The sequence below is a fragment of the Trichosurus vulpecula genome, chromosome 8 (genome assembly GCF_011100635.1).
Source record: "Trichosurus vulpecula isolate mTriVul1 chromosome 8, mTriVul1.pri, whole genome shotgun sequence".
NCBI classification, from domain to species: domain Eukaryota; kingdom Metazoa; phylum Chordata; class Mammalia; order Diprotodontia; family Phalangeridae; genus Trichosurus; species Trichosurus vulpecula.
Window position 1 is genome coordinate 63498483 of NC_050580.1, and position 13312 is coordinate 63511794.

A 13312-nucleotide genomic window follows, 5' to 3' on the forward strand; every position below is an offset into this window, starting at 1 on the left:
GAAGGAGAACAGAAGCAAAAGCCTTGGGGTCCAACATTTCCTTTATCTTTCCAGCTCTCCTGGTGGCCTTGGCTATCTTTGTGGCTGTGATCCTGCTTTATTTTCTGGGACTACATGTGTCAAAGTAAGTTGGATTATGTTCCTTTTCCTCTTTGTGATGGGCAGGGGCCCTTCTACCTCTACCTTGCTGATTAATTGCACAATTAGGTAGAAGCCACATGTTGCTGCTCAGGGTGTATTTGGTCTAAAAATATTTCCATGTGAAAAACATTCCAGAACCTAAAAATATCCCACTAGCAAACAGTCAGGGTAACTGCTTTGTAGAGTTTGTTCTCGGCTGTGGCTCCATTTCTTGGTGAGTCTTAGTTAACAGAAAGAAGACAGGTCAGGTATTGTCTTGGATGATCTTGGCCCATAAGGGCAGGAAAAAGCCATTATCCCAGAAGAAAAAAGGGTGGGGAATGTTTGTAGTTGCTCAGGCTCTGTGGTGTGCTCTCTCTCTTCCAGTTCTAAACAACAAACCTTCCTCTATAGGCAGGGGGAAAGTCTCTCTCTTCTGTTGGATAGCTTGCCCAAGTCCCATACCCATTTAAAAAATTTTCTCTGATCTGGATTATTGCATCAACCCTAGGAATGAAACCACATTTGGAGAGAAACCCAACAATAAGATACTTTGTGCATACTTGCAAAAAAAATGCAGAACAGGGGATAGATCAAACCCAGATTATATGGACAAGAATTGTCTGCCTTAGGGTAGCTATCACAAGGGAACTAATGGGATTAAATACAAGCAAGTTTGTTTGTTTTTAAGGGGGCCTCTATGAGTTTAAATGATTCACTCGTAGGACTTCAGAGCTGGAACGTTCAATCTCCTCATTTTACAGATCAGGAAAGACCCTGAGATATAAAGTAGCATGTTCAATGGTGTACAGCTAGTAAGTGGCAGAGCTGGAATTCATTTCCAGGTCTTCCATTTTCAAATCATTGCTCTTTCTATTACAGCACACCATTCATTCATTCATTCATCCAACAAATATTTATTAAGCAGTTACTTTGTCCAAGGAATTGTACTAAGCACCATAGAAGAAAAGCAAAATGAATAAGGCATAGACAGCCCATGCCCTAAAGGAGCTTCCTGACTACCAAGACAGAAAAGGCATAAAATAAACACAAATAACTGGGGAAGCTAGGTGGTACAGGGGATAAAGTGCTGGGCCTGGAGCCAGAAAGACTTATTTTTGTGAGTTCAAGTCTGGCCTCAGACACTGATTGGCTGTGTGATCCAGGGCAAGTCACTTAACCTGTTTGCCTCAGTTTCCTCATCTGTAAAATGACCTGGAGAAGGAAATGGCAAACTACTCTAGTATCTTTGCCAAGAAAACTCCAAGTAAGGTCACAAAGAGTGGGGACACAACTGAATAGCAACAAATAACAAGTATCTAGCGTACAAGGCAGAATGCACACCATAAGAGAGGTGATGACGATGATGATGATGATGATGATGATATCTTATTGTATGCCAGGCACTCTGTTAAATATTTTACAAATATTATCTTATTTGATTCCTACAACAACCCTGGGAGGTAGATCCTATTATTATCCCTATTTTACAGATAAGGAAACTGAGGCAAAAGATTGCCCTGGGTCACATGGTTAGTAGGTGTCTAAGACTGTGTTTGAACCCAGGTAGGAACTAAGTGCTATAGAAGATGAAAGACAGAGAGAGAATTCCAACTGGGACTAACTAACTAACTGACTAACTCTGTCTCTGTCTCTCTCTGTCTCTCTGTCTCTGTCTCTCCCTCCCTCCGTGTGTGTGTGTGTGTGTGTGTGTGTGTGTGTGTGTGTATGTGTGTGTGTGTAGTTGAAGGCTTCAATAATCTTTGATTTATGACCCGGCTCAGAAGGAAGGATAGAGCTTCACCAAGGACATAATAATAGAACGTTCTAGATGGAGGGAAAGGCATCAACTCAACAAATATTTATCAAACACCTACTATGTGCTAAGAACTGGAGACACAAATATAATAAACGAAATGATCCCTACTCAGTAAGCACTCATGCTCTAGTGAGGGCGTGAGCAAAGGCATGGAGGAAACGAGGGTCATGGGATGTTTGAGGAGCTGCCAGTAGTTCTATCCAATTGGAACCTAGCATGGATGACAAAGCTGAGAGTAGACTGGTGTCTTGTCAGAGCACAGAGGGCCTTGAATGCCAGTTTGGACCTAATGGATTTATAGTCATCATTTGATGTCCTATCAACTGCAGATGGTTGATGAGAATAGGGATGACAGAGAACACTGCCATTTTTAATGGTGTGAAAACTTTTTACAGGCTTCGCCGTACTCAGGACTGCTACCATCTGTTACGACGCAAATGTTTCCCTGGGCTGTTTAATCATGTAAGTAAAAAAAGAAAATCTCTTGTAGCTCAGTTCATCTCCATTAAACTCTTCTTTGGTTTGAACACCTGGATGGCAGAGCAAAGGTTTGTCCATGGTAAAAGGGCCATGGTGCATGGTTGAGAGCCATCTCTGTGTGGTTTGGAGGCAAGTGACCAAAGATTTCTGCCTTGGTTTCCCCATCTGTTTAAATGGAATTTAGCCTACTAAACTGGGATCTTGCAAGTGGAAAAGGGAAGGGGGGAGAAAAGGAGGGAATAAGTGACTGGGAAGCCCTCTGTGACTAATTTAATTACTTTTTAACACATTTTTATTAATAGCACTTATATAGTGTTTTAAGGTTTGCAAAGTGCTTCACAGATTTTAGTTCATTTGATCCTTATAACAAGCCTGTGAGGTAGATGCTATTAGTATCCCCATTTTACAGCCAAGGAAACTGAGACTTTGAGAGGTCAAGAGATTTGCCCAGGGTCAGATAGTATGTATCTGAGATAAGATTCAAACTCAGTTCTTCCTCACTCCAGGTCCAGCACTACATTTATTAAGTAAGGCAATGAGGATATAAAAACAAAAGGGAAAAAAACACTCCCTGCCCTCAAGGAGCTTTCATTCTGTTGAGGACATACAACTTGTGAATAAAGAAGCAAATGCCAGAAATATGAAGAGTAATACAAAATAATTTCTAAAAGGAGAGAAGCTGAAGGTGGGAGAGAGGATCAGGAATGGCATCCTCTCCTAAAGGAGGTGGCACCTAAGTTGAGCATTGAAGGGAGATAGGAAATCTAGAGCTGGAAGTTTGGGAGGAATGCCTTCTAAACACCTGTTCAAAGGAGAGCATTAGATGGGAAGATACTCCCACACCTCTGGCTGGGAAGTTCATGAAATCTTTGTCCTAATCTCTGGTTCCTTAGTCTGTTGCCTTATTCAAAATGCCCCTTCCAATCAATTCAATTAACATTTATTTATGCTGTTGTGTTGTTATGGTAGAGATGAACATTGTTTCCAGGGAGCTCGCCCTAGGTCCACCCACAGTCTTTGATGATAATAGAACAAAGGAGTTTGGGGGTGTGAAGAGAATCACTTGCTGACATATACAAACACTTTTTTAGTGCCATTGGGCAATAACCACCTCTTTCTCCTCCCACACTGCTACCCTGAGACACCGTGGGGCTTCAACAGCTTGTCCCCTCACAGGTCAGAGACTTTCAAATCTTAGGATGTGGTGGCAGCCATTGTGATTAGCTATACTGACTGCCCCAGAGTCCTGGGGACCTTTATTAAACTGTTGTTTATATTAATGCACAAACCCCTAGTTTTTCTGGGGATTGAAGATGAAATAATCCAGCTTTGGGTCCCTTCCCAACCAGCCATTCCCAAGTAATCCAACAACAAAATCTCTTGCTTTCTGTAAACTGCCCACTCCAAGGTTTAGAAACTCTTTTAGTTTCTAGATGGTTTATAGCTGTAAAGTTCCTATCTAGTTCTGTGTTCAGTTTGGTTGGATCTCTGTACTTTGGGACACCTTTGTGAATTTCTGTTAAATCAACAAAATGAGTAGGACCTAAGAGTGGGTATAATCCCAGTCACCTTTATAAGGCATCATTGTCTTTTGAAAATTAAATTTCATTTTTTCAATTAATAAGCATTTATTTTTCTCTCTGCCTCTTCCCTTTATCGGAAAAAAGTAAAAATAAAGCCTGTCAAAGAAATCTGCACAGTCAAGCAAAATAAATTCCCACACTGGCCAAGTTAAAAGATGTGTGTCTAATTTTGTCTATTTAGTCCATCACCTCATTGTCAGAAAGTAGGTAGTAGCCATGCTTTATCATTAGTCCTCCGCAGTCATGCCTAGTCACTGTATCCATCATAATTCTTGTCTTTCCAAGGTGTTCATTTGTACACTGCTGTTGTTAGTGTATAAATTGTTCTTCTGATTCTGCTCACTTCATTCACTCAGCATCAGTTCATACAAGTCTTCCCAGGTCTCTCTGAAATCATTGCTAATGGACCTTACTATACAGCTTTCCTCTTGGCACTTGGACTTAGCCGCACACAATCGCTGTCAGGTCCCAGGAATAAAACCAGGTTCTGCATCCTGACTTCTACTCTGGCTGTCCTCATGCATGGTTAGGTGATAATTCTATTCAATTCACAACCAATATTTATTCAGCATCTAGTACATGGCACCATGCTGGATGCCATAAGGGAAAATAATAGCTCCTTACCTCAAGTTTTTCACCCTTACAATCTACAATAATAGCTAAAAGTAGTAGCTGACATGTATATAGCCCCTACAATATGCCAGTCAGAGTTTAAGTGACTTGGCCAGGGTCACACAGCTAATAAGTGTTCAGAGGCCAGATTTGAACTCAGGTCTTCCTGACTCCAGGCCCCCCACTCTATCCATTCTGCTATCTAGTTGTCCCAAAGTAAGGGGCAAAGTATCCCTACAAGGCAGAAGTTACACAGTCAACTGTCAATAAACATTTATTAAACTATGTACCAGGCACAGTGTTAAGTACTGAGGATTCAAGGAAAGCAAAACAATCTCTACCCTCAAAGAGCTCATAGTCTAACAGAGGACAACATGTAAAAAACTATGTCCACACAAAACACATACACACCGTATATGTGTATATACATGTATGTATATAAAATGTATATATATGCATACATATAGACACACTGTGCATCATGTACATATCACTATATATATTTGTGCATGTATATATCTGTATGTGCATGAATATACATACACACACATACGTAGATAGATAGAAGGAAGGATGGATGGATATTATATATATATATATATATATATATATATATATATATATATATATGGATGGAAGGATGGATAGATAGATAGCGTCATATGGAAATGGGAGGTAATCACAGGGGTCAGGCAGTGGAGTAAACAATTAATACAAGATAATCTGAGGAGATTGAGACCACCAACATCTATGAACATCAGGAAAGGTTTCCTGCAAGAGTTGGCATCTGTGCTCAGGCTAAAGGAATTTAAGTATTTTAAGAATTGAGGAGAGTTGGGAATGCAATCCAGGTTTGAGAGACAGCCTAGGTAGAAGCATAGAGGTGGGAGATATCATCTCAAACCTGGAAGATAGAAAGTAGGCTAGTTTGGTTGGAAGATAACATTTTTGAAGGGGAATAATAGGATATGTGTTTCTTTAGAAATAGAGTAATACACAAAATAACTCATTTATAAAATGGAAGGTGATCAGGTGGCTTATGAAGGGTGAGAAGACTGAAGCTTAAAGTCTATAACGAGGTATAAGTAGGGGACATAGAAACCTAGGTTTCTATATCAGTGATTACTGTAGGTGATGTAATTGTCTTGTAACCATGAGAGCTGTCCAAAATCAAAATCAGCTCCTCAAGGAAGTAGTGGCTTCCTTCTCACTGGAAATCTCCAAGCAAAAGTTGAGTGTTTTGTGGTGGCAATCCTGGGATTCTCTGTGGGGACTGAAATCTGGATTGTTTCTTTGGTAGAGTTGACTCTAGACTCTAGACTCTAGATTGTTTCTTTGGTAGAGTCAGCTCAAGAGTTGACTCCAGAATTGGTCACAAGAGAGGGATGCATACAACACAAGGTCTTAGGGAAGCAGAGAATAAAAGTGTTACCAACAACAACAGTCTAAAGCCATTTAGTGTGGAGACAAACAGCTCATTTCTAGTTGTTAGTATATCACAACACAATACAATCATTAAGAATGAAAAACTGTTCTGTAAGAAGGCAGGAAAGTCAATTGTACATTACAGAAATATTTTCATCTAAAACATTTGAATTTTTTTTAAAAAGGAGTTTGATGTTTAAAAGGAATTGGTTATCTGGAATAGTTAATTCTTCATATCATTTCATTCCCCTAGGGGTCTGGAGGTCTGTGGCTTTACTATCAGTGTTTTTGTTTAATTTTGAAATATATTTTACCTATAATATCTTGAAAGGATGCAAGCTCCTGAAGGGTAGCGCCAGATTTGTTTTCATCTTTGTACCCCTAGCTCCTGGAACAGTGCCTGGCCCACAGTAGGTGTTTAATCATTGTGTGTTGCACTGAATGGAAGGTCTCAGTCTCTTTTTTCTCCCTTCTTTCTCTCTATTTTGAGTTGGATAATTAATGCACTTCCATTATCTCTCCCTAAGGAACTTGCTCTCTTATAGAGGCTTCTGGAACAGGATCATACAGGGATAGCACATTACCATTTTGTGGTGTTATCATTCATCAGAGAAGAGGAAGACCTGCTCAATGAGGGTGCCTACACTGGATAGGGCATGTCTGTTAGATTTCTCTTTTTGTTGGGAAGGTGGTGGCCAGTATGGGTCAGACTCCCACAGATTGTGAAACATACCAAATGCATGATTGAGAATTGGGCTAGAGATTGAACTAAGGTCTGGGAAGTGTAGAGAGATAGGGAGCAGCTCATCCTCTTCTTTCCCTTTTCCTCTTTTTTATCCCTCTTCTATCCTCTTTGGTGCCTCTGAGCCTTGGAGGAGGTGCTGACTGATGGAAGAGAGCACAGACTGACATCTGGAAGACCCCCAGGTCACCAAGTCTGCCAAAGTAGAATCTTTCTGTCAGTGATTAAGTAAGTCAGGCTACTTTGTGATTTTTTCCAGTCCTGGGTGTTGACAGCTACCTGAGCGTCCTAAGGCATTTGGAGCCAAAATCCTCCTTCCTTCTCCCTGCCCCCATTTGCCTCAGACCCACCTTTTCCCACCTGCATGGGCTGTAAAACAGTATGGCCTAGCCAGCTGTGCAGGAAGATGTGGGATAGAGCCAGAGCTCCAAGGGGGCCTGTTTCCTCTCCATTTCCTGTCAACAGTCATTTCTGGGAATTAAACTGCTCTGGCTGGGGGGCCCTTTCCTGAGTTTTTGTCATATCCAGCAGTTGGGAGAAGGAATGGCCTCCCTATGATGACTAATGTAGGCAGGATGACAATGTTACACCTAAGAACAGATAAACTTCAAGGGCAATGGACTGAAGAAAGTCCCATCATGGTGACAAAAGAAAGATGGAGGAACCTTAATGGGATCCTAGTCATAGGGCTTAGATCGGGAGAGGGGTCTAAGAATCACTCATCTCAACCATCTCCTTTTCTTGGTGAAGAAACTGAGACCCAGAGAATGGAAATGACATACCCAAGACTATACACATAGCAGAGCCTTACAACCATTTTTGTCTGAATCTAGATATCACAACACCTTATCTCAACAAACATCCCAGTACCCACCAGCTATGAGCAGAGAACTAGGGGTTGGTAGAGAAACTAAATTCATAGAAAACATAGTCCTGTCCTCATGGATCTTACAATAGGAAAAGATACGTAGGTAGATATCTAATATGCCATAACATATGATCAATATATTAATAGCAAAGCCATGTGCTACAGGAGATTCAAAGGGAAAGATCATGGGGGTGGGGAGGGAAAAAGAGGTTGCTTATGAGTTGAGGCTTTAAATTATCTGTTTATATACTGTACCCTCCTAGGAGAATGGAGGCTCTTTTAGAGCAAGGACTAATTTTGTTTTGGTCTTTGTATCCCCAGAGTCTACTACTTGATCATAAAAGGTGCTAAATAAATGCTTGTCAAATTGGATTGGAGCCTAGATTTAGAGCTGGAAAGGACCTTAGAAGTCATCTAGTCCATCCACTTCATATTACAGATGAAGAAACTGAGACCCAGAGAGGCTGAGTGACTTGTCCAGGATCACACAGAAAATGAGTGACAGGCAGGATTTGACCTAATTCCCTAAGTTCTTTGATTCTGAATCCACGGATCTTCCTGCTGTCCTAAAATGCTTCTCTAAGCTGGATTAAAGGATGGGCAATGGTTCTACAGGTAGAGAAGGAAAGGAACACATTCTAAGCATGGGAAATAGCACCAGCAAGATCATGGAGGTGAGATAAGTTATTATACTCAATGGGGATTTTGATTGAACTATAGGATAAGATTATTTATCTGTAAAGTTTCTAGAGCCCAATGGCCCTCAAATCTCCCACCTGTGAGCCCCTTGATGAGACAAAAGGTCCAGTGAGCTATTATATCTTCTCCATCCCCTACAGAACAAACCAGAGAACATCCCAAGCATTGAAACCATAGCATGTCAGAAGTAGAAGGACTACACAGATGAGGAATCCAAGACACTTTGTAGAAATTTGAGCTAGATGAATAGTATCATGGCCAAGTGTTTAAACTGTTATGTTTTATGCTTATTATATCATGGCTAAAGTGCTGAACTTGGAGTTAAGATGTCTGGGAATCAAGTCCAACGTCTAACATTTATTAGCTGTGTGACTGTAAGGGGCTAGATCCCTTTACCTCTTTAGGCCTCCATTTCCTTGTCTACAAAATCTACCTGTAGATTCTACTTCATGAGGGTGTGAGGCTCAAAGAAAATCAGAAGATGTGAGGTGCATTGCAAATTTTGAAGTGCTGTACAACACTTAGTGATTATAATATCATCAGTAGAGCATTTGCATTTTGAGTAAGCCAATGAATGTGGTCTAAGGGCCAATGGAATCCACTGACTTAGCTGTTCCTGAGGGGCTTCGGTCTGTTACAGGCATTCATTTTGATCATCCTCTCATGCCCTCTGTCTTCAAGAACCCCCAAGATTCTTTGGCTTTGTAGCCAGATATCTGGGAGACGTTTTTAAATTTCATTTTACATTCCAAGTCTAGGACTTATGAATTTTCTCCCAAGATGCCTCATGGACAGGTCAGCTCTGCCAGCATGACAGTCTTTCTGGATATTTCAGTGCTTCTCTTTCCAGACCCTGGGTTAAAACCCACTGCCAAAGCCTGCTGTCAGAAAAATTCCCAGGCAGCTCCCAAAAGAATTGTGGCAGAATGGAACCTCTCGCTTTCTTCTCCCTTGAACACACACATGTTAATGAAGCTGTGCTCTGGGTCTGCTAGTTGGGATGATAAAGCTCTGGGAAAGTTAAAAAACAAAGCTGAGAAAAATTACCCAAATCTCTCTTTACCCCAAGGGAAATAAATGTCAGCTAAAATCTCATTCCTTTTGACCTGGCCCATCCTCAGCCGACTGGCTCTCGGGATTGACCTTTTTTCTGCTTGTCTTCTTGTCAGTGGATGCCATTCTAACCTGAATACTGATGGAAAACCCAGGCTTGGTGATGCCTTTCAGTTCTTTAAAAATGCAGGCTCTCTGAAAAAGGAAATGCAGTCGTGGATGGGCTCCTTTCAGACTTGGATCTGTTTGGCACCATTGTTCTCTGCACAGCCATTGTCGTGGTCAGAAGGCTCCAGGGGACTCCATCCTGACCCAGCCTGAGATTCTTGGCAAAGGAAGCCCACTTGACCCAAGAGTCAGAAAACAATTGTCCCCAATCACCACTGACCTGTCATCTATCACTCTGAACAAGAAAAATGAAGCCAATTTCTTCTCTTGTTGTGCTACTTGAGTCTCTTTGATCTAAAGGTCAGACTGGGCTAGTTCTTCGCACTCCAGCACTCCCCCCACATGCAATTTCTTTTTTTGTTTCCCTCCTCTTTACCCTGTCATCCACCCTCCTTATCACCTCCTGGATTCCAAAATCCCTTTCTCAGTACATAATTTTCTGCATTTGCCTTATCTTTCTTATCTTCAGCTCTGAATGTTTATTTCTAGAAAATAAATTTATTTTTATTTTAAACATGCTTTTCTTTTTAAGTTTTGAGTTCCAAATTCTCCCTTTCTCCCATGAGTCATTAACACATACTAGGTATTTAATAAATATTGATCACTTAAGGTTACAGAGTAGGTCTTCTAGCTCCAAGTCCAATTTCCTCTCCATTACCCTATGTGCACCACTCTTCTATCCCCTTAGATTGTAAACTGTGAGAGATGCCCAGCCCACATCTGCTCTATTCTTTTTATCCTTGACACTTATTGCAATACTGTGTATACAGTATGTATTTAATAAATGCTTGTTAAAACAGACTTTTTAGGACATTTAGGCCTCATGGCGAACATTGTCCAGTGAATGAGTTTGCTAGAAGGCATACGGGCAGCAGTGTACTATGTGGCACTGGACATCATTAATGAGATGGTGAAGGAGAAAGAGAGAGAGAGTTCATAGTGTTAAGTATTGGCTTTCCCTTTATAAGCAATGTTGGGCTTTGAGACACAAAGGCAGATGTCAGCAGTTCCTTCACCTGTTCTAACCCAAAATCCTCCTGACAGGAAAGAGAGACAAGTTTCTGGGCTGCCTGTGGGTTATTGGCACCAATGGTAGTTTCCCAGGGGCAGCAGCTGTGATCAGGTGGCCCCGTTATGCTAATTAGCAATGACCTAGAGGTCTGGGTAACACATGATGTAATGTTGCAGAGCTTCCCTCCCAGAGGTTCTCTTGGAAAGGATTCTTAGATCATGTCATCTGCCCCATCTCAGCAGCACGAGCCCTCCCCTCACCCCACCGAATAAACTCTTTCTCCCCAGTGTTTTTGAGACTGGTTTCCGGTTGTGAGTGACCCACAGGCCATAGAGACTTCAAGAACTTTCTTCCAGAGGCTAATCACAGTTGAATTTCAGCTCGAGCGAGGAGAATGTCCTTTACTTCTCTGTGCTCTGCCTCTGGAGTCAGGGTCAAGCTTCCTCTGAGTCAGTTAAATCTCTTTGATTGCAGAAATAAATAATACATTACTTGTGTATAATGCTTGAGTCTTTCAACATGTTCTTGCATCTGTAAACTGATTTTATACTTAGAGCAACCCAGCAAGGCAATGCCATTAACATCTCCATTGACACTCGATACGTGGGGACTCAGGTTCTAGGAGAGCTTAAGCAACTTCCCAAGAACTCATCATAAATTAGTGGCTGAGTTGGGACTACAATCCATGCCAAGAGAGTCCCTTCCCCAGGGCCTTGCAGCTCAATGATTGCTCAGCTTGTCAAATATTTTCCTGAGTCAAGTTCATCAATCTATCTTCTTGTATATGTAATTATAGGTAGAATTATAAAATGGGGTGGGAAAGGAGTAGGGATTGGCAAGAGAGGTACAGTAAAGGTTGAAGATTTGGGCTGAAAAACAAAGGGCAGTACCCTAGACCCCACCCAGAGGTCTCCCTTGAACTCCAGCTCAGAGAAGCTTTATCCAGGCCATGGTTCTGGAGGCATTAAGCAGTCCAATGAGACCTCAAGTGTCCTTTGCTTGAACCCAACTACATCATGCTCAGTAAGAAAACTCACATCTTTTGCTTAATGACATGATGTGGGACACCAGGACAGATCACCACATCCTGGGGAGGGAGGAGGGGGAAGGACTGGAATGAAGCAAAAAGGAGGACTGGGAGAGAGGAAGATAACATAAGCATCTGGGACAGATGTTGAATTAGCACCCTAAAGCTGCCTTTTGATTTGGGTTGAGTTGTGCTTGATGCTGTTATAGTAACATTAGAATGATAGTTCCAAGTTAAATTCTAAACATTATTTACTAAGCAACTTCTATGTGCAGAGCACCATGCTAGGCCCTGGGGGAACTACAGTGAGGAAATAAAATACAATCCCTACTTTCCTGACCTAGTAGGGAGGTGCACACATCCCTAATCATAATATAAAATAATAAATGAGAAGAGCCAACCAAGGGCTCTGTTTGCCTCAGTTTCCTCATCTGTAAAATGAGCCAGAGAAAGAAATGGCAAAACCACTCCAGTGTCTCTGCCAAGAAAACCCCAGATGGGGTCACGAAGAGTCAGACAAGACTGAAAAATGATTGAACAGCAACAAGAAAAATGAAAGCTAGTAATATCATTACCTCCTTCTCATTCCTTTTGATGGAGCTCAGATAGAAATATTTCAAGGGAAGTTGCTATCCTGCTATTTCTTTTTCTTTTGCATTTTATGGATTATTATTCAAATGAGTAAAATAATTGCTTGTTTCAATCAAATAAAAATATTAGGAATGAAGCTTGTCTTCTGGAGACACACTTTAAGCATCTTTGGGACAGGACCACAAAGATGACACAGGCCTTGCTCTGTTCCCATGTAATTTTGATTTCTTCCCCTAGGTCTCTATATTTGGAAAGTTTTTCATTCCTTGTAGTCAGAGACGATATGGTATGTTAACATCTATTTAAAGTGTTCTTAAGTTTTTTATGCATCAGTGTTACTTCCAGGCAGCCATAGGCAACAGTTCTGCCTGTCATGATGCTGTGGTTTCAGAATAGTTTATTGGTTGAATTCTCAAGGTTATGTGGGGATTTGTATTTGTAATGTGAGCATTTGCCACATGTTAGTTTATATGGGATAGTGGTCTTCTGTTGGATAATTCATCTATTGGTAGATGAGTGGATGAAGTGAGGAACTTGAGACCAAGAAGACTTCAGGTCAAGTTCTCCCTCTGAAATTTACTAGCTGCGTGACCCTGGGCAAGTCACTTAACCACTCTCAGCCTCAGTTTCTTCATCTGTAAAATGAGAGTAATATTGGCACTTTATAAGGTTGTTGTGAGGACCAGATGAAATAAAATAATATATAAAAACCTCAAAGCACTATATAAGTTATTATTATTATTATTATTATCATCATCATCATCATTACCATCTTTCTAGGTGTCTGGTAGATTCTAATTTTTTATTGCCTCATCTCTTTTTCTATTAAAATTTATTTTCTCCTCCTCCTCCTCTTTCTTCTTCTTCTTCTTCTTCTTCTTCTTCTTCTTCTTCTTCTTCTTCTTCTTCTTCTTCTTCTTCTTCTTCTTCTTCTTCTTCTTCTTCTTCTTCTTCTTCTTCTTCTTCTTCTTCTTCTTCTTCTCCTCCTCCTCCTCCTCCTTCTTCATCTTCTCCTCCTTCTCCTTCTTCTCCTTCTTTCTTTCTCCTTCTCCTCCTCCTCCTCCTTCTTCATCTTCCTTTCTCTCCTTCGCCTTCTTCTCTTCTTCTTCTCTT

At 41.0% G+C, this 13312-nt stretch overlaps 1 protein-coding gene across 1 annotated transcript in view; it reads left to right on the forward strand.

Moving 5' to 3' along the window:
- LOC118828694 (heparan-alpha-glucosaminide N-acetyltransferase-like) overlaps positions 1-13312 on the forward strand; it is a 378901-nt gene that overhangs the window by 126952 nt on the left and 238637 nt on the right. The window contains exon 5 of the mRNA XM_036735519.1: positions 55-124. Coding sequence (XP_036591414.1) covers positions 55-124 — 70 coding nt within the window. The remainder of the gene's footprint in view (positions 1-54; positions 125-13312) is intronic.